This window comes from Ranitomeya variabilis, chromosome 1 (genome assembly GCF_051348905.1).
Source record: "Ranitomeya variabilis isolate aRanVar5 chromosome 1, aRanVar5.hap1, whole genome shotgun sequence".
In the NCBI taxonomy this organism is placed as follows: domain Eukaryota; kingdom Metazoa; phylum Chordata; class Amphibia; order Anura; family Dendrobatidae; genus Ranitomeya; species Ranitomeya variabilis.
Genome location: NC_135232.1, coordinates 163,328,017 through 163,354,162, shown reverse-complemented (window position 1 = coordinate 163,354,162; position 26,146 = coordinate 163,328,017). Strand labels below are relative to the sequence as shown.

At 40.7% G+C, this 26,146-nt stretch overlaps 1 protein-coding gene across 1 annotated transcript in view; it reads right to left on the bottom strand.

Annotated features, from left to right (window-relative positions):
* CAMK4 (calcium/calmodulin dependent protein kinase IV) overlaps nucleotides 1-26,146 on the bottom strand; it is a 354,738-nt gene that overhangs the window by 138,084 nt on the left and 190,508 nt on the right. Inside the window, exon 2 of the mRNA XM_077290272.1 lies at nucleotides 15,810-15,888. Coding sequence (XP_077146387.1) covers nucleotides 15,810-15,888 — 79 coding nt within the window. The remainder of the gene's footprint in view (nucleotides 1-15,809; nucleotides 15,889-26,146) is intronic.

The following is a 26,146-nucleotide window of genomic DNA, read 5'->3' as shown; positions in this document are numbered from 1 at the left end:
TTCGCTGTGCAACGCTGTCCGTTAGCGTGCACACATTAACGCAATGTGAACCTAGCCTAAGTGAGACAGTAAGAGTTTTTGCAGAGTCAAAAGTAAGAAAAGGGCGAATTCTAGAAATGTTTTTGAGATGCAGATAAGAAGAGCGAGCCAGTGATCGGATGTGGGGGGTGAATGAAAGCTCGGAATCAAGGATGACCCCAAGGCAGCGGGCATGTTGCTTTGGAGTAATGGTGGAACCGCACACGGAGATGGCAATGTCAGGCAAAGGTAGGTTAGTAGAGGGAGGAAACAATAGGAGTTCAGTTTTTGACAGGTTCAGTTTCAGATAGAGGGAGGACATGATGTTAGAGACAGCGGTAAGACAATCACTGGTGTTTTCTAAAAAGGTCGGCGTGATAACAGGAGAAGAGGTGTATAATTGGGTGTCGTCAGCATAGAGATGGTACTGGAAACCAAATCTACTGATTGTTTGTCCAATAGGGGCAGTATACAAAGAGAAGAGGAGGGGGCCTAGGACTGATCCTTGAGGAACCCCAACAGTAAGGGGAAGGTGAGAGGAGGAGGAACCAGCAAAACATACAGTGAAGGATCGGTCAGAGAGATAGAAGGAGAACCAGGAGAGAACGGTGTCCTTGAGGCCGATGGAGCGGAGCATAGTGAGGAGGAGCTGATGATCCACAGTATCGAATGCTGCGGAGAGATCCAAGAGAATTAGCATGGAGTAGTGACCATTAGATTTAGCTGTTAGTAGGTCATTAGAGACTTTAGTGAGGGCAGTTTCAGTAGAGTGTAAAGAGCGGAAGCCAGATTGAAGAGGGTCGAGAAGAGAGTTATCTGAGAGATAGCGGGTAAGACAGGAGAGGACCAGGCGTTCCAGGAGTTTAGAGATGAAGGGAAGATTAGAGACAGGTCTATAATTTGCAGCACAATTTTGGTCGAGGGAGGCTTTTTTAAGTAACGGATGTATGATGGCATGCTTAAATGAGGAGGGAAAAATACCGGAAGTGAGGGAAAGGTTGAATATTTTTGTTAGGTGAGAGGTGACAGCCGGGGAAAGGGACTGGAGGAGATGTGATGGAATGGGGTCACTGGTGCAAGTGGTCGGGCGAGAAGATGCAAGGAGCCTGCTTACTTCTTCTTCTGTAACTGGTTCAAACTCAGAGAGTGAACTAGATGCAGTGGGGGAGGGAGGACAGTGCATGGTTTGAAGTGATTGGGAGATGATTTTCTGTCGAATGTGGTCAATTTTTTCTTTGAAGTAATTGGCCAGATCGTCAGCGCGGAGATCTGTGGTTGGGGCCTGCTCTCTTGGGTTGAGTAGGGACTAGAAAGTGTCAAAGAGACGTTTAGGGTTATTTGACAGTGAGGTGATGAAGGTGTTGAAATAGGTTTGGTTGGACAGGTGAAGGGCAGAGTTGTATGCTCATTTAGACTACATCCTGCTGAATCCAACTTGTATTCCTTCTTGACTTCCCTAACCAAAATCGTCCACGGATCAGTAATTTTTTGTTCAATTCATGTTAAATTTTGCATGGATGTCCAGCCATTACAAACGTTCCTCAGTGGCTGCTGTTGGTTCCTCATTCTCTCAGATCTATACCATATGCTGATCCCCCAGTTTTGCGCCTAATTTCTGCACAGACTCCTAAGGTGAGCCTCTCCGCGGTGGGCCTGCGACTATTAAATCCATCTTGAAGTTCTTTTGCCAGGAGGCTCTGCATTTCTCTCTTGTTCTTTTCCTTTCTACTCAGTGGTTAAACTATGCAGATATAGCTATCAATAACTGAGCAGGACTGCCCATGGACTCCTAAAATTGACAAATTAGGGGTAATAATAATTTTACAGAATCTTTTCCCACAAAAAAATGATATTCCAATTTGTTTTACTCATTTTTCTCTAAAACATGTTGCCTGTGGTTTGGACTGCATTTTTAACATGATGGGTTCCCCTTTAGCTGTACTCTTTGTGTTTTATCAGCAGGACAAGGGCATTTAGGATGTGTGCATGCTTGCACTAAGGTTATTAGTCTATTCATTTATTATACAGAAATTAGAGAGCACTTGCTGTTTTCTAATTGAAACTTAAAATGACACCACACAGAGCAGATCTCATTCCTTTTCTACCTATGAATTTGGAGCAAATTTATGAACAGCACACAAAAAAATAAAGCATTGAACCCCAGCGTGCCATGTTTTGTACTAAGCAATTCATTATATTTTATTAAATACATTCTCAACTCCTACTATGTCTTTTTTTCCAACAGCTAAAGTACCAATATTAGTATCTGTCTAGATGATGCTTTGAAATGTATAATTCACAACCTAGTAATATCCTAAGGAAGTGTAAGAGCGTCTATAACTTTGCTTGAGATCATTAAATTAATGATCAGCCATCACGGTTGACCCTATAGTCAATGCATTTCTTAAGGACGCCATATACCTTAGCTAAAGATTGGTTGCTGATTGAAGGACCTTTGAATGAACGTTTGTCTCATTAATGATTGTTCTACCAATCCAGCGTTACACATTTTACTTGTTATTGGCCATTTCAGCAGTTAAAAAGGACTATAAATGTTCTATTGTACTGTGCGAGTAACAACCTGTATAGGATGACAAATTATCTTTCATAGAATGATCGCTGGTTGGCTAAAAATTTCCAACAAAGCTGACTTTGTTTCAATGTCAATGAGGCATCGATTGATGACTGTTAAATTAATCGGCACAAAAATTCACTGTTGTTGAAATCATCTATTTTCATCAACTTTAGTTTTGATCTATGGTACCTTTTATGGAGTCTTTCTATGCAATACTCTAAACAGTTCATTATATTAGATTTCTATAAATTAGAAAATATCTACGAAAAGTATCTTTCTCATGGCTGACATTACAGGCACCAAATTAATGGTGCATTCTGGTGTCTATCTCTTCTAAGTCCCCGTACACATGAGCGCTTGGCTGAGGGCTTATGTGTTTTCAAAGAGGAGAGGGGAGAAAGCTGAAGCCATACAGCTCTGGTAAAGGCTTATTTCCAGATGAACAAAAGGATTGGGACTTATATTGACAGGTTAAACCGATTTCAATATAATGTGTATGACACCCCTAAGGGTGGACATATTGCCTTTGCAGTGAGTTCAGACTGGTAGAGGTTAACATGTGGGTTGTAGTTTTGTCTCACTGGGATTTGGTTTGCTGAAGTTCAGCACTATGGCTCCGATTCATCAGTACCATAATTTTTCACGATCAGTCTTGATGGATAGGGGGGAGTGGAGTGCGTGGTGTACACCTCTTAATGGATTAGGCAAGGCACAAAGTGGTGTGTATGTGTCAGGATCAAAAAACTTACTCCAGTCAGGAACATAAGCAAAATTTGTGGCATAAAGAATGCCCCCGCTAGTCATGAATTTGACAAGCGGGGGCTCTCATGCCCCATCCCTTGCCAGCTCTGCCCACTGAGCAAAAAGAGTGCAAAAACGCCAAATGTCTCTTACGTTTTTGGCGGCTGCAACAGTTTTCTAGAGTAAAAGTTTTGATGAATCAAGGCCTTGCTTGGTGTTGATATTGATCTACTTCAATGTCGGGTCAAGAGATAGGTGAATGCTTTATCACATATCATGAATCAAGAGCATACTGAATTTAGAGTGGGTGGATAGTTATGTACACTGAAATTTTCAGTTATTTTGTCCTAGTTGTTGTTTGCTTCACAGTATAAAGAAAACCAAATGTTCACAGTTGTAGGTAGGTTCTTTACATGTATATATATATATAAAAATAATCCGCGCTGGGTTCTACAGTTTTGTGACCACTAAATACCTCCAAAAAACAATAAATATTTGCACCTTTTATATGACTTTAAAAAACTATTAAAAAATAAGTTTGTGCTGTGTTTTAAAATAGCTCCACCGTGGAGCAAGACATTACCATAAGGAAATTCTGAGTGAGATAATAAATTGATTTTTTACCTGGTGCGGTATAGTCGATAATGTCCACAGTTCCCTTTAGTCGGTCTTTGTTAAAGTCCAAATGTGGAAAAATGCAGCTTCGGTGGAGTTTTTTTTTTTTTCCTCTTTTGCTTTCACGTGAGCGGGCTCCAGGCAGTGCCCTGGCCGGCGGCAAACAGCCCTATGCTCGCTCACTGCTAGTAGCGACTATGCGCTGTTGTGCAGCTCTCGGTTCTCTGCCTCTGCAGGACCTTGTGTGACGTCACGGTCATGTGATTGCTCACAATCACATGACCGTGACGTCACGCAAGGTCCTGAAGTCACGTAAGCAATCACATGACCGTGACGTCACACAAGGTCCTGCAGAGGCAGAGAACCGAGAGCTGCACAACAGCGCATACTCGCTACTAGCAGTGAGCGAGCATAGGGCTGTTTGCCGCCGGCCAGGGCACTGCCTGGAGCCCGCTCACGTGAAAGCAAAAGAGGAAAAAAAAAAAAACTCCACCGAAGCTGCATTTTTCCACATTTGGACTTTTACAAAGACCGACTAAAGGGAACTGTGGACATTATCGACTATACCGCACCAGGTAAAAAATCAATTTATCATCTCGCTCAGAATTTCCTTATGGTAATGTCGTGCTCCACGGTGGAGCTATTTTAAAACACAGCACAAACTTATTTTTTAATAGTTTTTTAAAGTCATATAAAAGGTGCAAATATTTATTGTTTTTTGGAGGTATTTAGTGGTCACAAAACTGGATTACCCAGCGCGGATTATTTTTATATATATACCTGTTTATAGCTACTAATACAGAAGGGTGGCACTGTATTTGTATCCGCTGCAGGATTCAGTTTCTGAAGCGCTACTGGTGTGCTTAATTTTAGGTTCTTTACATGAACTGAGCAAACCCTCAAAAACCCAGTGAAATTCCAGGTTATGAGGTAGCAAAACATGAAAAATGCCAAGGGGGTGAATACTATTGTGAGCCACTGTAAATTTAAAGAGAATGTGTAATCTGAAGATGATCTATTATTTAAATTACGTTTTTGTGGTGTTTTTTCTAATTGTCATATTCAGGGCTCAGGAGATAAACTAACGAAGTAGATTTCCAGAATAGATACCTTATAGGTCTCCTGATCCCCAGGGATCACTCTGCTCAGGCCCCTACTTATCAGACATTGCTGTCATATTTTAGCAAAATGTCACCAAAGTCTGCCATGAGACACTCCATTTTAGTCAAATATGTAAATCTAACTTGCATACATATAGAAATAATTGGCAGCTTTTAACCAATTGATTGATGTTAGTGAAGAAATATAAAGTGAATACTTCTAATCAGTTCCTGACATTTTATCGAAGCACATCCTTCAATTTAGACTCTTTAACTCCTTCCCGACATGTGCCGTACATATACTGCTCTGAGAAGTATAGTATGTGTATGGCGCTGAAATATGTGATTCAGACAGAACACCTAGCGGAAGATTCCCTATAATGAGGCAGATAGAGCCACTGTAAATGCCATCTGACCTGTGATCTGGCGATGTCCAACCTTTTAGGATTCCATAAAAGTTCCGTCAGCGACAGTTTTGTGCGCTCCTGAAAAGGACACCGCTGAACAGAGGCCAGACGGAGTGCAGAGTAAATTTGCTGCCTCATTATAGTGAACGGATCCCTTGGGGGTTTCATCTGAATTAGGTCAGTCAGAGATTTAGATGGAAACCCCAAAGTAAGTGGTCAGCGTAGTGCACCGGATAACTGTGATCCCAAACGTTATGTAAAATGTTCCCAATAAAAGCCTCAACTCAATCCACAAAAAAAGCAAGTCCCCACTCAGGTCTGTCATCTGTTAATGGAAATATAGGGGGCTTTCACATTGCTTGAAGTACAAAGGCTCTGGAAAAGCAAAATGGCTCCTCACCCGCCAAAAGAAATTCAGCAAATTCTGTTCTCCCAAATCCAAATACCCCCCTTCCCTTCTGAGACCCAGTGATCCTAAACCACATTTAACACCCAGGTGACTGGCATTTCTGTAGTGATGAGAGCCAGCCTAATTTGCAGATGCATGTCTCCAGAAGCATGACCTGGGCATAACGTACTGGTCACTACAATGGCAGTTTGCAATTTTCACTCAGCAACATTCAATGCTGCTTGTTTCTGGAAAACACCCATGGAGTCAAAATCCTCACCACATCTGTAGATAAATTTCCAAAGAGTTATAATTTCCAAAATGTGGTCACTTGAGGGGGGATTCTGCTTTTCTAGTACTTAGGGGCTCTTTATATGGAATCCACAAACTAGTCTAGGAAACTCTGCACTCCAGGTGACAATTAGCGCTCCATCCCTCCCAACTCTCTCCATAAGTAGTACTGAACATCCACATATAGGGTAGTTCTATATTCAGCAGAAATTGTGGGACAAATTTTGATGCCATTTGTACCCATTTCCCAGTGTGAAAATGTAAAACATGGGGCTACCACACAATGTATACCCCTCCTCACATGTAAAGCGCTATGGAATAAATGGCGCTATAATAATAAATAATAGTAATAATCTTGGTGGTAAAAATGTAAATTATTTTTTCTTCTCTGCCCAATGGTATAAAAGCCTGTGACACACCTGTGGTATCAATATAATCACTGCACCCCTAGATGAATTCATTGAGAGGTTTAATTGGTAAAATGAGGTCACTTATGGGGGGTTCTGCTGTTCTGGCACTTCAGGGGCTCTGCCAATGTAACATGGCATCCTCAAATAAATGCAGCAAAATCTGCACTGTAATATGGTGCTACTTCCTACCTGAGCTTTGCACTGTGCCTCAAAAGTAGTTTTTGACCACATTTGGGGTATCAGTGAACTCAGGAGAAATTGCACACCAAACTTTGGGGTCCATTTTCTCCTTTTGCTCTTGTGAAAATACAAAATTTGTAGCTAAAAAAGATTTTTGTGGGAAAAATGTGATTTTTTTATTTCCACGGCTTAACGTTATAAACTTCTCTGAAGCACCTGGGGTTCAATGCACATCTAAATAAAGTCCCAAAGGGGTCTAGTTTCCAAAATGATGATTAAACGGGTGGTGTAGCGGCGCTAATGAAAAAAGGGCATAAAAAAGCAGCTGGTATAGCCCCTAAACCACAAAGGGCGAGAAGATGATCTAATAAATACAGATTAAAAATATATATATTAAAATATATATATATATATATATATATATATATATATATATATACCTGCGCTAAGATATGCATATACAAAAAACCATAACTATTACCTATCAAAAGGGGGGGGCGATGCTGAAAGCAGTACGATAATCCGTATATAAATCCACCAGGACCTTCAAACTCTGAGAACAAGAATAAGAATAAACACATAGAATGGTAAGCAAGAATATGGAACTATTGTGACGGCTATACTTTAAAATGATTTAAAAAACAAGGTTGCGGAACTACATTTAAAATTGCACGCGATAGTAACCAAAAAAAGGAAAAGAGAGTGCTACATACTATTTGGCGTGCAGACACCTAAAGCTGAGGAGAGTCAGTAGCGAAGACACAGGTGCTCTTATTAAAATTGCAGTAGATAAGTTACTTTCCTTTCTGATGATCAGCGATGTAACGAGATTGTGATCCCTCGGCGTGCTGTCCCGGCCGGTGACAGCCGCCCGTGCGGGGAGAAGTGGGTATGAAATGAGCGCTCGGTAACGTTGCAGATCTATGCAATTGAATGTCCCTGTAAGAAGCTCTACATAGGACATACAAAACGTTCTCTCTGTAGGAGAATTAGCGAACATCTCCGCAATATAAAGAAAAATATGGGGACCACCCGCTTTCAAAACATTTTTCAATCTATCATGGGGGTTCCGTACTGGGGACAAAAGTGTCTGGGATTAAGGTGGTCCATACTGACTGGCGTAAAGGTGACTATATTAAACAAATGTCTAGGGAGGAAACCAGATGTATCTTTGAGTTAGACACACTAAAGCCGAAGGGACTTAATACGGGAGTGGAACTTTTTGCATTTGATTGACACATAACATGGGAGCCAAGGCTATATATAGCCAACAAAGCACAACGGGAGCCATACCCTGAAGAAGGAATCCGTGTTTATTCCGAAACGCGTTGGTTAATTTTGGCTCCTACAGTGCTCCGTACTTCCAAGCAAGGGCACCACGTGACGCACCGGACACGTGACCCGAATACTCCGAAGGTCCTGTCAGCTGCAACGTTACTGAGCGCTCATTTCATACCCACTTCTCCCCGCACGGGCGGCTGTCACCGGCCGGGACAGCACGCCGAGGGATCACAATCTCGTTACATCGCTGATCATCAGAAAGGAAAGTAACTTATCTACTGCAATTTTAATAAGAGCACCTGTGTCTTCGCTACTGACTCTCCTCAGCTTTAGGTGTCTGCACGCCGAATAGTATGTAGCACTCTCTTTTCCTTTTTTTGGTTAATATCGCGTGCAATTTTAAATGTAGTTCCGCAACCTTGTTTTTTAAATCATTTTAAAGTATAGCCGTCACAATAGTTCCATATTCTTGCTTACCATTCTATGTGTTTATTCTTATTCTTGTTCTCAGGGTTTGAAGGTCCTGGTGGATTTATATACGGATTATCGTACTGCTTTCAGCATCGCCCTCCCCCCCCCTTTTGATAGGTAATAGTTATGGTTTTTTGTATATGCATATCTTAGCGCAGGTATATATATATATATATATATATATATATATATATATATATATATTTTTTTTTTAATATATATATATATTTAATCTGTAGTTTCCAAAATGGTGTCATTTGTGGGGGGTTTCCACTGTTTAGGCACATCAGGGGCTCTCCAAACGCGACATGGCAACCGCTAATTATTCCAGCAAATTTTACATTTTCCTTTCAAGCCTTGCCATGCACCCAAACAGTTGTTTTCCTACACATATGGGGTATCTGCACAACAAATTGTATGGAGCAATTTCTCCTGTTCCCCTTATTAAAATGCAAAATTTGGAGCTAAAAAAACGATTTGTCTGGGAAATATGTGATTTTTTTTATTTTCACGGCTTAACTTATAAACTTCTGTGAAGCACTTGTGGGTTCAAGGTGCTTAATACACATCTAGATAAGTTCCCTAAGGCGTCTAGTTTCCAAAATGGTGTCACTTGTTGGGGGTTTCCACTGTACATTAGGGGCTCTCCAAACATGCCAAAACACAGGCAAAGATTCTTACCTGTCCAGGCCTCTAAACAAATGCAAATCAGGGTGCAGCGGACCCAAGTAAAGATGGCAACTACACAGGAGCAGTAATACCGATGAGGCAGCCAGCCTACAATCAGGGATTGGCCGCTTGGCACACTAGTGCAAACAAAAAATAATCTGTATGCAACGATGTTCACACAGAAATTTGTTTAGCGGCCTGGACAGGTAAGCATCTTTGCCTGTGTTTTTTTTGTGTTTTTTTTCAATAATAGTGGAGGATTTTTCCTCTTTTGGTTGTTTTTGTTGATAGAGTAGGACTGGAAAATGTGAGGACCCTTGACATGGGTTGGCAGCTTACATATTGTGGCCATAATATAAACTAATACCTTACATATACATACAGTGGGGCAAAAAAGTATTTAGTCAGTCAGCAATAGTGCAAGTTCCACCACTTAAAAAGATGAGAGGCATCTGTAATTTACATCATAGGTAGACCTCAACTATGGGAGACAAACTGAGAAAAAAAAATCCAGAAAATCACATTTTCTGTTTTTTTATCATTTTATTTGCATATTATGGTGGAAAATAAGTATTTGGTCAGAAACAAAATTTAATCTCAATGCTTTGTAATATATCCTTTGTTGGCAATGACAGAGGTCAAACAGTTTTCTGTAAGTCTTCACAAGGTTGCCACACACTGTTGTTGGTATGTTGGCCCATTCCTCCATGCAGATCTCCTCTAGAGCAGTGATGTTTTTGGCTTTTCGCTTGGCAACACGGACTTTCAACTCCCTCCAAAGGTTTTCTATAGGGTTGAGATCTGGAGACTGGCTAGGCCACTCCAGGACCTTGAAATGCTTCTTACGAAGCCACTCCTTCGTTGCCCTGGCGGTGTGCTTTGGATCATTGTCATGTTGAAAGACCCAGCCACGTTTCATCTTCAATGCCTTTGCTGATGGAAGGAGGTTTGCACTCAAAATCTCACGATACATGGTCCCATTCATTCTTTCATGTACCCGGATCAGTCGTCCTGGCCCCTTTGCAGAGAAACAGCCCCAAAGCATGATGTTTCCACCACCATGCTTTACAGTAGGTATGGTGTTGGATGGATGCAACTCAGTATTCTTTTTCCTCCAAACACGACAAGTTGTGTTTCTACCAAACAGTTCCAGTTTGGTTTCATCAGACCATAGGACATTCTCCCAAAACTCCTCTGGATCATCCAAATGCTCTCTAGCAAACTTCAGACGGGCCCGGACATGTACTGGCTTAAGCAGTGGGACACGTCTGGCACTGCAGGATCTGAGTCCATGGTGGCGTAGTGTGTTACTTATGGTAGGCCTTGTTACATTGGTCCCAGCTCTCTGCAGTTCATTCACTAGGTCCCCCCGCGTGGTTCTGGGATTTTTGCTCACCGTTCTTGTGATCATTCTGACCCCACGGGGTGGGATTTTGCGTGGAGCCCCAGATCGAGGGAGATTATCAGTGGTCTTGAATGTCTTCCATTTTCTAATTATTGCTCCCACTGTTGATTTCTTCACTCCAAGCTGGTTGGCTATTGCAGATTCAGTCTTCCCAGCCTGGTGCAGGGCTACAATTTTGTTTCTGGTGTCCTTTGACAGCTCTTTGGTCTTCACCATAGTGGAGTTTGGAGTCAGACTGTTTGAGGGTGTGCACAGGTGTCTTTTTATACTGATAACAAGTTTAAACAGGTGCCATTACTACAGGTAATGAGTGGAGGAAAGAGGAGACTCTTAAAGAAGAAGTTACAGGTCTGTGAGAGCCAGAAATCTTGATTGTTTGTTTCTGACCAAATACTTATTTTCCACCATAATATGCAAATAAAATGATAAAAAAACAGAAAATGTGATTTTCTGGATTTTTTTTTCTCAGTTTGTCTCCCATAGTTGAGGTCTACCTATGATGTAAATTACAGACGCCTCTCATCTTTTTAAGTGGTGGAACTTGCACTATTGCTGACTGACTAAATACTTTTTTGCCCCACTGTATATTGTTATGTGTTTTTGTGCACTTTATTTATTTAGCTGGGCCCAGCTGGCTCTGTAAACTGTGGCCTCTGTTCAAATGGAATGCATTATAGTTAGCACTGGGCAGCCCACCATAGGGTGTCATTAATAGGATGTGATTGTGAGCCAGATGCTCTGCATTTTTTGTGTGAACATCGCCGCGTTCAGATTATTTTTTGTTTGCACTGGTGTGCCAAGCTGCCAATCCCTGATTGTAGGTTGGCTGCCTCATCGGTATTACTGCACCTGTGTAGCCGCCATCTTTAAATGGGTCCACTGCGCCCTGACAGTGCATTTGTTTAGAGGCCTGGACAGGTAAGCATCTTTGCCTGTGTTTTGGTGTTTTTTTCAATAATAGTGGAGGATTTTTCCTCTTTTGGTTGTTTTTGCTCTCCAAACATGACATGGCGTCTGCTAATTATGCCAGCAAATTTTACTGACAAAAAGTGAAATGGCGTTCCTTCCATTCCGAGCCCTGCCGTGTGCTCAAACAGTAGATTTCTCCCACATATGGGGTATCGCCATGCTCAGGAGAAGTTTCCAAAATGGTTCTGCCTGCATCAAGCGTTTCTGCTTTTTTCTTCCATATGTACAGATATTCATTATGTAAACTAGGGGGCAGGTCAGTGAGGGATCAGTGACCTGTAAGCAGTCTGCATTATGAATACCTAATCAGAGCACCACATGAAGACCCCCCACAGGCCACCTCGGAGCACAAGCATATCATTAACTCAAAACTGAAAATAAAGATTAACCCCTTCATGACTGTGGGATTTTTCGTTTTTCAGTGTTCGTTTTTCACTTCCCTCCTTCCCAGAGCCATAACTTTTTTATTTTTCCATCAATTTGGCCATGTGAGGGCTTATTTTTTGGGGGACGAGTTGTACTTTTGAATGACACCATTGGTTTTACCATGTCGTGTACTAGAAATCAGGAAAAAAATTCCAAGTGCGGTGAAATTGCAAAAAAAGTGCAATCCCACACTTGTTTTTTGCTTGGCTTTTTTGCTAGGTTCACTAAATGCTAAAACTGACCTGCCATTATGATTCTCCAGGTCACTACAAGTTCATAGACACCTAACATGACTAGGTTATTTTTTACCTAAGTGGTGAAAAAAAATTCCAAACTTTGCTAAAAAAAAAAAAAAATTGCGCCATTTTCCGATACTCGTAGCGTCTCCATTTTTCATGATCTGGGGTCAGTTGAGGGCTTATTTTTTGCGTGCCGAGCTGGCGTTTTTAATGATTCCAATTCGGTGCAGATACGTTCTTTTGATCGCCCGTTATTGCATTTTAATGCAATGTCGCAGCGACCAAAAGACCGTAATTCTGGCGTTTCGATTTTTTTTCTCGTTACGCCGTTTAGCGATCAGGTTAATGCTTTTTTTTATTGATAGATTGGGCGATTCTGAACGTGGCGATACCAAATATGTGTAGATTTGATTTTTTTTTAATTGATTTATTTTCAATGGGGCGAAAGGGGGGTGATTTAAACTTTAATATTTTTTTTATTTTTTTCACATTTTTTTTAACTTTTTTTTTAACTTTTGCCATGCTTCAATAGCCTCCATGGGAGGCTAGAAGCAGGCACAGCACGATCGCCTCTGCTACATAGCAGCGATCTGCTGTTCGCTGCTATGTAGTAGAAAATCAGGTGTGCTGTGAGCGCCGACCACAGGGTGGCGCTCACAGCTACCAGGGATCTGTAGCCATAGAGGTCTCAAGGACCTCTATGGTTACAATGGAGAAGCATCGTCGACCTCCGATCATGTGACGGGGGTCGGCGATGCCGTCATTTCCGGCCGCCCCGGCCGGATGCGGTAGTTAAATGCCGCTGTCTGCGTTTGACAGCGGCATTTAACTAGTTAATAGCGGCGGGTGAATCGCGATTTCACCCGCCGCTATTTCGGGCACATGTCAGCTGTTCAAAACAGCTGACATGTCCCGGCTTTGATGCGGGCTCACCGCGGAGCCCTGCATCAAAGCAGGGGAGCTGACATCAGACGTACTATCCCGTCCGATGTCAGTAAGGGGTTAAAAAACAACCACAAGATGGATTTCATCAACCAAGGTATCATTTTAATCAGTATAACGGCCCCAACCTAACACTGTCTGTAGGTTACTGTGCCAAATCCTGCTGACAGGTTCCCTTTAATAATAGGAAGCACAGAAAGGACAGAATTATTGTATAAGAGTATAGACAAGACATTATTGCTGTCTGAGGAACTGGTTCTAGAACTATAGGGTTTCTGTGAAAGTGGGGGATGTGAGGAGGGTGATGGAAATGCAGTAAACCAAATATATCGGTGTTACATTTTGCAGGGATGAGTTAAGGATGGAAGAATTGGTAATGACGGTCTGGCCCAAATGGAAAAGCAAACAGAAAATGAATGACTAGGATCATCAAGAATGCCACTGGCGAGTGGCTGTTCAGCATATACAGTAAATACAGTAAATTTTCAGCAGAGCTCTAGTGTAAAACAATATTATATGGTGATAATATCAGTGATAGTACGGTGGTTTTGATTAATGATCAGTATGCGGGTATTATCAATATTGTATATGCTAGTAATAATGTGGTAATGGACCAGATGGAGACAAAAGGGATGAGAAAAGATATCACTCATAAAGTACTTGGGTATAAATGTTTATTTGTAATACTGTCTGCATCTAATCAGTGCTGTGGTTCCTGTGTGGTTACTGTCTGATGATGACTGGTAACAACAATTCCTAGGATTGCCTTACCACTGCTAAAGAGAATCTGTCAGAGTGATCAACCTTCTTAACTCCTCTATATGAGCATGGAGGTCTTAGAAAGTTGAATAAAATGATACCTTTAAATGTAATATACAAAACCTTATTCCAGAGAGATCCATGTTTCTCTTACATGTAAATGATCTATTAAGATCTCTGGGCCGAACACAGTTCTACATGACAATCTGCATCCACAGCTTATTTTAAATTAAAGGTGTTACTAGTGTGAAACAAGTAATATTGAGACTTTAGTCTTACACAGCTCTGCAGTGAGATCATAACTAACAAATTACAGAAGAGCTAACATAACACAGTACAGCAAAAGTGAACTTTGTCTCATTACAAACACAACAATCACATTTGCAGTTGTCTTCTCACAGTATTGTTTGCTCTGCTGTACTGTTCTTCTCCAAACCTGAGACGACATGCAGCTGCAAATATTTTTGTATTGAGACAAATATCACTTCTACTGTACTGTGTTAGATCTGCTGCACTGTGCTAGCTCCGCTGTACTGTAATAGTTCTGATCTCACTGCAGAGATGTGTGATATTATGAGCGCAAAATTTCAGTCAGACATCTGGTTCATACTGGTAACACTTTTTTTCATTTAAAATAAGCCCTGGAGGCAAATTCTTGTGCAGATCTGTTTCTAGCCCATAGGTCTTAACAACTCATTTGCATTCAACTTTCTATCACTTGCATGCTTACATAGATGGCTCAGGAGGGTTGATCCTGCTGAGAAATATTCCCTTTAATACCAATTTGATACCATCTGATGATAGTGATACTGTATATTCATGCACTAATGGTGGTTCTGATGTTGTATTCCTGTACTGATGATGGGTCTGGTGATATATTCATGTACTGATGGTTGTTCTGATGCTATTTCCATGTACTGGTGACTGTTCTAGTGCTGTATTCAAGTACAGATGCTTGTTTTGGTGCTATATTCATGTACTGATGATCATTCCAGCACTGTATTGATGGTGGTTCTGAGGTTGTATTCCTGTACTCATGGTGGTTCTTCTTCTGTATTCCTTCAGAGATAGTAATTTGTTTTATATATTTTAATATTGTGGTATTGCAGTATATAGTGTAAGCAATCAGACTATAGCAGGTTCAAGCCTTCTAAAGTAAATAAGTAATAATGAATATCGTAAAAGCAAACCCCCAAAACCAATGACGGAAAAACATTTGTTCACTGCAGATTTAAATTACACTGCGGGGAGGGGTGGCATTTCAATTTTTACTAATTTTTAAAAGATAACACTGAGTTGATGCTGTCCGATGTCCAGATAAGCAACATCCACACATTAGAAATGGTTTCTTTCACCATAAACATAAGTGTAGTGTAGCTTTGAGTAACATCAATCCTTTTTAACTCATTAAGCCATAAATAGCAAAGATTTCCCATAGTGAATTTACTGTAATGATGTAGGCCTTTCCATCAAAATAACTTCTTAGATCTTTAATATTTTGCAATTGGGCAGAATATGGGTTTGCTGGGTGAATTTCATGAATCAGTAACAGATCTTACATTAAAGGGAACTTGTCATGTAAAAAAAACACTATTAACCTGCAGATATGCATTTAACCTGCAGGTTAAAAGAGTTCTGAACCTTCTCAGAGCCAGCACTTAGACCCCCCTGTCAGGCGGAAATGAACTTTATTCCTCTCGGTAGCGCTCCAGTTTCAGTCACGGGAAAGGTGGCAGTGTGGGTTCAGTCACCACTCTGTGTATAGAATATCAGAACATTTTTAAGTTTGACAAAGAGGTTCAGTTACATTTACCATTTGCCTTTAATAGAAATAATATGAATACTGTTTAATTTCTTTATTAAACCAAATTTGCTTTAATCATTTAAAGAAAATTATTATAATGTTTAAAAGTGTCAACTCACTGTTTTCTTCAACATTTTGACTGCATAAGGCTTCTGAGTTCCCTTTTGTCTGCATCTGTACACAACCGATGTTGCACCCCTAAAAGAACAAGAAGGAGTAAACTATTATAACTTAATGATACAAAGGTAACAGCTTACATGCTAGCTCAGTTGGTGAAGACATTTTGATTACGGTATTTCTTTTCTTTGTGTAGCTTTTCTTGAAGGTCAAATAGTCACAGGGTAATATCATTTTTCTGAATTGTAAAAACATTCATACAGAAATGAAAATTAATTATCTGAATGTCTTTACTACTATTTTTAACAGAGACCCACGCAAGTAATTTGCATGGCATTATCTGGATAATTAATACCCTACCCCAGGAAATATAGAAATAATCAGATTGTGACTCTCTCCTTCTACCCTACTAACATAAACTCAATTCACTGTGGCAGAGCAGAAACATTCACTTATGATCAATCACTAAGGAACATTACATCCCTAAGTTCTTCTGATGTTTGCTGCAGGGAGCTGGCATGGAGCGCACGCTAAGGAAAGTTTGGTCAAGAACCCCAGCTAAGTAGGGGTGAAAATTAACAGTAGAGTGGTGAGAACATGGTGGTTGTAAATGTTGTTAGATGGTGATAGTTGCTAATTTCTGGCTAGAGAACGAGAGAGGTCACTTCAGTGTGTCAGGGAGTTTTACATTCAAAGTGGTAGTCATAGTCCATCTTTGAGGTTGGCCATAATTTAATGCAAGGTAAGGGACAAAAAGAAAAGTACTGGAGCTTGGTGGCTGGCAAGTGCAAGGAGTTTTGAGTTGTACCTTGTAGCCACAGGTGCTATGTACATCAGATTTGCAGTAACTACCAACACTCATGGCAAGAAGGGCAGTAGTAGGTGCACGGTACAGTCAGTAAGGAGGAGAACTACGCTTTGGGTGCAGAATGCCGGTTAGCAATGGTTGCTGGAATGAACAAGTGGTTCTTTCCCCTGTGCCCAGGCCTTCAAATGGACTGGTACTAGCTCAAATTAGTGTGATTAATGCTGTTACAATGCCATGTGCTGGCATGGAAAGGCCTTGCAGCAGTTGGGCTAGGTTTTATCCTATTCCAGCACCAAGTGCTAGTGGTAAGGGGCATTTTAGTAGAGTCTCATCTGTCTCTTTTTCACTGCAGGTTCCAGGCTGTGTGCAATTTCAACCTACAGACAAGAAGTGATAGGTGGTTGGTCTTAGTCATCAGTCAGTGGGTCAAAACAAGTGGCATCACCTGAATGACTGACTCACAGATTGATGATATAGGAACCTGGTTGGATGGTGTTGCCAGTATCTTGGAGCAAATGATCTCTCTCTCTGTGAGTTTTCATGACTTCCGGCACATATCTAATGCAGGAAGGAGGATCAGTTAGTACTAGAGAAGGTTAGGTTACAATCCAAGGACTTATTGGGGAAGTTAGTGGGCTCAGGCAGTTGTTCGGGTTTTTCGAGGGTGCTCTGGGGTTACAATGTGGCTGTCCTCTTGATTCTTAGGGTACTGTCACACAGTGCAACTTTCCAACGATCACGACCAGCGATACGACCTGGCCGTGATTGTTGGAAAGTCGTTGTGTGGTCGCTGGAGAGCTGTCACACAGACCGCTCTCCAGCGACCAACGATGCCGAGGTCCCGGGTAACCAGGGTAAACATCGGGTTACTAAGCGCAGGGCCGCGCTTAGTAACCCGATGTTTACCCTGGTTACCAGCGTAAAAGTTAAAAAAAACAAACCGTACATACTCACATTCCGGTGTCCTTCAGGTCCCTTGCCGTCTCCTTCCCGCTCTGACTGAGTGCCGCCGTAAAGTGAAAGCAGATTACAGCGGTGACGTCACCGCTGTGCTCTGCTCCGGCCGGCAGTCAGTCAGAGCGGGAAGCAGACGGCAAGGGACCTGAAGGACACCGGAATGTGAGTATGTACGTTTTTTTTTTTTTTTACTTTTACGCTGGTAACCACGGTAAACATCGGGTTACTAAGCGCAGCCCTGCGCTTAGTAACCCGATGTTTACCCTGGTTACAAGCGAAAGCATCGCTGGATCGCTGTCACACACAACGATCCAGCGATGACAGCGGGAGATCCAGCGACGAAAGCAAGTTCCAAACGATCTGCTACGACGTACGATTCTCAGCAGGGTCCCTGATCGCTGCTGCGTGTCAGACACAGCGATATCGTATGGATATCGCTGGAACGTCACGGATCGTACCGTCGTAGCGACAAAAGTGCCACTGTGTGACAGTACCCTAAGTCATTAATAGCCTGACACATTGCTGGTCTGGCATGTTGCTTGGTTACATTGGCAAAAATGCAGTCCACATTGCTGACATAGAGTTGAATATACAGTATTTCATTTTGATTTCCTGAAGGTTTTTAAATTCAATCTGGTGATGTGGAAGGGTATGAAGACAAACTGAAGCTGTCATCAGAAAATAACCTATAATTTAAATCACGTTTTTGTGTTACACATGTTTATGTGTATATAAAAGAGATGGCTCTATACATACACGTGCTTCTCGCAAAATGAGAATATCGTCAAAAAGTTAATTTATTTCAGTTCTTCAATACAAAAAGTGAAACTCATATATTCTATAGAGTCATTACAAACAGAATGATCTATTTCAAGTGTTTATTTATGTTAATGTTGATGATTATGGCTTACAGCCAATGAAAACCCAAAGGTCATAATCTCAGTAAATTGCTGACTTGACAGATGTCCTGAAGGCAGTCAGTGACACAAAAAAAACTAATTTAGTAACTTTACCATTTTCATACTGGCCACTGGGGCTTTTATAAATGCGGATCACAATGACAGGTAACATCTCTATTCATATCTGATAATCTGATAACACAGGATCCTCCAATCACAATGGGCGATATCAGAACTGACCCTGCCCCTTCTCCCTTTACAATGACCTTTGCACATGCTCATTAGACACTTTAATACAAAAGATAGGGTTGGGACTGTCCCTTGTGGCTAATTGAGTGTTATTTTGTAAAACAACTGGAAGCTAAAGGGATGGTCTGGCACCTAAAATGTACTTTCTAAATATCGATCTGTGCACCCTAACTACTTTTGTAATTAGCTTTATAACACAATACCCTACACTTCTCCCTATCTCTCTCATCCCTATATGTGTTTTTTTACTTCACATCCTGTGAAATTTCTTTTGAGAGGAGCCTCAAAAATGACATCACAGGAGGCTGGGGCTCCATTCACTTCAACTATCACCCATCTAGGAACAGGATGCTAGGGGGATAGCACTGCAGTCACTTACTACAGTTTCTTCCTTCACCGACCTCTGAAGATATCCTGAATCCATGGTCATGGTGATAGAATCCATGGGAGAGGTGTTTGCAGAGCAGGCATTTTGCTTCTATCTCCACCACCACATCTTCTAACTGTGAAAGAAGACATCATTAGGAGGTGGAGATAGAAGCAGTGAGTGACATCATTGCCAGCTTCTAGCACTGTCTTCAAATGATTCATTATCAGGGGACAGTGATAGAAGCTGTGTGAGTGATACCTGTCGTTCCTTTCTTTTACATTGAGCCAGTTGCTACCAGAAATGTATGGTATCAGCTTGCTTCCCTTTCCTCCTTGAGAATGTATGCATGTTAATACTTGGGGGAACCAAGAGAAATACTGTAGCTGTGTAGCTGGAGATATTAAAGTTAAGTGGACACCTTAGGCTGTAAATCTTTAGCATTCTAGTACATATCACATTAGGTATGGAAAGCGTTACCTAGCAAATTTGTAACCCTTTCAGATATCACTTCTTCATAGAATTTGTCCTATTTCAACATTTTCATGCAAAGTTCTTGGAACAAGTGGTTCATTTTACCTTGGACAAGGAGCGACTGCCAGCACTGACTACAGATAATACCATGCTACATCTGAGAGACAAATGACAAAGGCTAAGGGCACATCTCATTACATCTTCCTCCCACTCGCCAGGAGAATAAACTTTTCTATTTTTATAAAGATTTAAACAGAGTGCCAGAAGTGTCATGTAATGAGATGACAACATTTTCAACATAATGCAGCTGAGAACATCCAGTGGTTGCTTTAAAATACAATCATACTCCAATTAGCATGTCTTTTTCCATTCAGAACTTGCCTTCCATTCACTGAGACACACTGTCACTTCAGTGATACCGACGCCTACGCTCCATAAGTGCCATAAATCTCTCATTGTAAAAGATTGCAACTGGAATCACATGGCTGAACTGAGCAATATTGTCAAAAGTAGACATAGATTGTCACTGTTACCAATTCAATAAGTCTCACTAAGGAGCAAGAGGAAATTATACAGTATGCAATCGTCATTATCAAAATAAATCATCATATTCAGAAAATAAATGATAAGTAAAGTGGAATTTCTAAGGTTAAACGGACTGAAAATAGAAATATTTTACTTTTTTTTTTACTATAAATATATTTTGTACGCCAATCCTCTGGATCGAAAGTACTGGCTCCAAAAAGTAATTGCACAAGTCTAACACCAAAATAAATCAAACTTTTCTGGAAATGGCTGAAAACAGAATGTAGGTATGTATTCATACATGACCAGGAAATATATAAAAAAGAAGTACATAAATAGAAAAACTGGTTAAGGTGCAAACGCAAATAAGGTAAAGTGCAAGTGCAATCAGGTAAAGTTTAGAATTAAGACTCAACCTGAAAAGTATATATGTAGAAACTAAAAAAATGATTAGGAGAACACATTGAAACACACTGCAGGGTGTACAATTGTTTTCAGTATGATAGAGTCCCAGCTTTGGTAGATACCCATTATCAACCCAAATTAATGCAACATATAGACACAAATAACAAAGAACATATTACTTCAAAGTGCAGATATCCAGGTGCCCACCACGCCCAACGCACGTTTCGCTTGAAAGGCTTCATCTGGGGGTATTTTCTTACACAGTAAGATTTAAACAGATCTGTCATCAGGTTTCACAATGCAAACTGTAGTTACTAATAAATAGATCTCTTAAACCTGATGAAGCTGTACAATCCTTTTTGAAAGTTTAAATTAATTCTCCTCCCTCCTAGCCTGATTGACAGCTCTTCAGTGTCCCTTCTGCTACTACAATCTCACACTGCACAGTGAAAGCTGCAGATGTCAGTCAAACTGGCTACACTGAAAATGAATACACTTGGCTTCAAGAAATCTCTCAATATTTAGCTAGTCTTATGATATGTTCATTTTACTTACAGTATTATGCAGCATATCTCGCAAGGAGTTTCATAGTAAGTACAAAAGCATCATCAGATCTTAGAAACCTTTTTAATAATGTATACAGTTTGTATTGTGAAATCTGGTGACAGATCAGTAAACAAATTTGCTAATGATCTTTTTATTTCCAGATATACCTATCCATCCAATACCAGCTTTAATTTAGAGCAGTGTTCCCCAACTCCGGTCCTCAAGAGCCACCAACGGGTCATGTTTTCAGGATTTCCTTAGTATTGCAAAGGTGATAATTGCATTACCTGTTATGGACTTAGTGGTTAGGAACACTTGAGATGACCTGATAGGTAAACCAGAAATATAGGACAAGCTCTGGGGACGTGGAAACTTTACTGACCGCAACCCTGATCCTATCACACACACTATAGGCAGCCGTGGAGCGTACCTAACTTTCCCTAGACGCCTCTTCACAGCCTGAGAACTATCTACCCCTAGAGAGAAACAAAAGCCTCACTTGCCTCAGAGAAATTTCCCCAAAAGTAAAGTCAGCCCCCACAAATAATGACGGTGAGTTCAGAGGAAAATACAAACATAGGAATGAAAACAGGTTTTAGCATAGGAGGCCCACTAGTACTAAATAGTAAGAAGATAGCAAGGGAACTGTGCGGTCAGTATAAAATACTACAAAAATATCCACGCAGAGAATAATAAAGACCCTCACACCGACTCACGATGTGAGGGAGCAACTCTGCTCCCCAGAGCTTCCAGCTAGCAAGAAAATAGCATATAAGCAAGCTGGACTGAACTTAACATATACTGAGAAACATTTTCCAAAAGCAGTGAGCAAAAATGAACTAGCATGAACTTAGCTTCTCCAAGAGGAGACAGGTCACACGAGAAGTCCCAGAGAGATCTGAACCAATACTGAATACAACGACAGCTGGCAAAAAGTAAAGATCTAGGTGGAGTTAAATAGGCAGCAGCACAGCAGAAAACGAGGCAGCTGGGGCCCAGCTAAAGACCAGCAGTATCATTCAAAGCCACCAGAGGGAGCCCACGAACAGAACTCAACAAAGTACCATTCATGACCACAGGAGGGAGCCCGAGAACGGAATTCACAACAATTACCTACACAGGCAAGCATTCAATTACCTGTCCAATGCTAAGGAAATCCTGAAAACATGACCTGTTGATGGCTCTTGAGGACTGGAGTTGGGAAACACTGATTTAGAGCAAAGTATAGTTGGGCCCAGTGCCAATGCTTTCTCAGTCCAGTTGAGGCCTAGGCACAGACAGGTGTGAGTCTTTTAGGTTAGGGTGCCAGCTATAAAGGGGTTGCTTTGTCATTGGCAGATGGGTTTACATATTTCGATCAAATGTACGCAAAGAACTTCATGTTTTTGCAAGTGTAACAATAGTGGAGTTTATGTACTGTATAGAATATTGAAACATCTCTGTTTCACAGCGGTTGGTTAGATAGATATAGATAGATAGATAGATAGATAGATAGATAGATAGATAGATAGATAAATAGATAGATAGGTAGATTCAATAGAATTTTTAATATTCTAAATTATTCTATATATTTTTCCCAAAAAACAATATTTCAGCACGCTCAACATCTCTTGTTCTATCAAATCTGCCCACAGATAAGTAAACATGTTCAACTTGACGTATTTCCCTAAACTGTGAAATTTTGTAATACTGCGAATACAAAAGACTTTTATAAAACGCAGTATCCAAATAATGCACCCACATAAACTAAAAAACACAGTCAGGAAAGCTCTTTACAGGAATAGATATATATCCACCATGAAAACATGCTCATACGTCCTTGTTTAGAAAAAAGCAATTTTCATTACACGTTTTATTAAACGACTCTCAAAGTGCGATCTATCACATTTTATATTTAGTCTTCTCTGTGTTAAAGAATCTCACTTACCAAACAGATCTGTCAAGTTGGAAATAATGATCCAGCTGCTTCATTATGAATATGCATATCTGTGAATTGGTGCCATTTACAAATGCACTGCTCTTACATGAACACTCCCCATATAGCATAAAAGACAAGTGCATCTATACAGAGAAAAAAAGAATTAATCTATCTAAAGACAAAAAATGGTGCAGCAACAGAAAAAATAGAAAACTGGGTGCGGAGCCCCGCAGGCAAACCAAACCTTAGTAACATCCAAAAATAGAGGCAGCACTCCGAGGTCAAAAAATGAATTGTTTATTGACCCATTATGATTTCTCAAGCCAAAGAGAAATCTTCACACTTGAGAAAGTTCCACACTTGGAATGAAACAATGCTATCATAATGGGTCAATAAACGTCAAATTTCAATGGAGTCAACAAATCAAAAAGTGATAAAGACTAGCAGTATTTTTAAGCTTTATTTTATTTAGGTTTTTTTTTACAGATATTGACAAGGTAAGCATGGTAATATACCATGTTGCTTCTCTATGGGGAGTCAGGCTGTGTGTGGCAGCAGCTTCACACTACAACAGTTGTACAACCTTGTACAAGCTGCTTACACTGCATTGATGTTTTAGAATGTCAGTGCAGAGTAAGTGTGGAAAAATAGAAAAAAGTGTCAATTCAGCTTACCACTTTTGTGTTAGAGATAAGTATCCTAGGAGACTTCTGGGGTAGACAGTCTGTGGTCTGAGTCTGGTGCACAGAGTATGTACTGGTTTGGATTCCAGGTTAAACCGCTTTCAATGGTCCAAAAGGAGATGTTCTCCAGCACTAAAGGAAAGTAGTTAAAAACCCATCTCTTCAGGAAAGCCTACAGCCTGAAATAACCATTCTGCCGCCTCACCATCACCCGAGCTGCTGCTCCCCCGACCTTCTGTCTCTTCCCCATTATCCCGTAGAATGTCCGCAAGGACAGGGGCCTCTCTCTTCTGTACCAGTCTGTCATCGTAAATTTGCTTACTGTAAACGATATCTATAACTCTGTATAATTTGTTTACTGTAAATGATATCTATAACTTTGTATGTAACCCTTCTCATGTACAGCACCATGGAATTAATGGTGCTATATAAATAAATAATAATAATAATAATAATAATAAAAATACAATTCTTGCCCAGCAGTGAAAAATATACAAAACTGTAAGTATTCAGTGTAAAATTAAGTTGTTTTGCCTTAAAAAAACACTTATCGACAAACAGCTGTCATGTTCCTTATGCAGGTCTAATCCAGCTCTCCTCTGGTGTTGCAGGGTAAAAGCTTTACATCTCCTGGAACGCTGTGTACGGCTCTCGTTGATTGACAGCTGGAGGGGTGGTGATCAATATCTCAACAGTGAAATGAGGCCAAGCCAGCTCTCTTCTCAGCTGTGTTACTATCACCTAAACATCTGATTGAAAGAGCTTCAAAATTGCATGTGTTTTCTGTGGCCAAGCACCAAGGAGCCACAGAAGACACATACGCTGTCCTCTCAGCATTGTGTCAGACAGCTGAGAAGAATCTCTGTCACACGGCTGGGAAGAGAGCAAGCTTTGTGTGATTTCACTACTGAGCTACTTAAGCGCTGCCTGTCCAACTGTCAATCAAGGAAGACTTAGGCCATGTGCACACGTTCAGGATTTTTTGCGTTTTTTTCGCGTTTCTTCACTATAAAAACGTGATAAAAACGCGAAAAAAACGCTAACCTATGCCTCCTATTATTTACAGTGTATTCCGCATTTTTTGTGCAAATGTTGCGATTTTTTCAGCGAAAAAATCGCATCGCGGAAAAAAAAGCAACATGTTCATTAAAAATGCGGAATTGCGGGGATTCCGCACACCTAGGAGTGCATTGATCTGCTTACTTCCCGCACGGGGCTGTGCACACCATGCGGGAAGTAAGCAGATTATGTGCGGTTGGTACTCTCCTCCACGGACTGGGCACCATATAATTGGTCAAAAAAAAAAATTAAAATAAAAAATAGTCATATACTCACCTTCGATGTCCCCGGAGTGTTCCTGCCTCTCACCGCTGCATGCTGCCGCTTCTGTTTCTATAGATGGTGTGGTTCAGGACCTGCAATGACGTCACTGTCTTGTGATTGGTCGCGTGACCGCTCATGTGACCGCTCGCGACCAATCACAAGCCGTGACGTCAACGAAGGTCCTGAACCACACCGGCATCTATAGGAACGGAGGCTGCAGAGGGTGAGTATAACCATTTTTTTATTTTTTTTATTATTTTTAAACATTCTATCTATTACTGTAGATGCTGCATAAGCAGCATCTATAGTAAAAAGTTGGTCACACTTGTCAAACAGTATGTTTGACAAGTGTGACCAACCTGTCAGTCAGTTTTCCAAGCGATGCTACAGATCGCTTGGAAAACTTTAGCATTCTGCAAGCTAATTACGCTTGCAAAAAAAAAAATGCGGATTTCTTGCAGAAAATTTCCGGTTTTCTTCAGGAAATTTCTGCAAGAAATCCGGACGTGTGCACATACCCTTACACAGGGTTCTGGGAAGTGATATACAGATTTGCCCTAGCAAGAGCAGAGGGAAGCCAGATTAGACCAGCATGAGAAAGATGCCAGCAGTATGATGAACGGGTATTTTAACCCCTTCACCGGGCCAAATGTTCCAATTCTGACCACTGTCACTTTATGAGGTAACAACTCTGGAACATTTAAACATATCTCATTCATTCTGAGAATGTTTTTTTTCAAGACACATTGTACTTTATAGTGGTGGTAAATTTATTTTTTGCATTTATTTGTGAAAGTATGGAAAAATTGGGTGAAAATTTTGAAAATTTTACAATTTTCAAACTATTAATTTTGATGCCCTTAAACCCCTAGGGTTATATCACACATGTCTATTTTACATCTGCATCATTTTTTAATTATTTTTTTTGTTAGAAAGTTATAAGGCTTAAAAGTTTATTAGCAATGTCTCATTTTTCCAACATAATTTACAAAACAATTTTTTGTAGGGACTCCATCACGTTTGAAGTGACTTTGAAGGGCCTATGTGACAGAAAATACCCAAAAGTGACAACTTTTTAAAAATTGCACCCCTCAAAGTGATAATGTAGCGCCCCCACTGCCGCAGGGCCGAGGGGTACCCGGTACCGGGCCTCTGAGTCTCTGCTCTGGGGTTGTCACGGTGGCT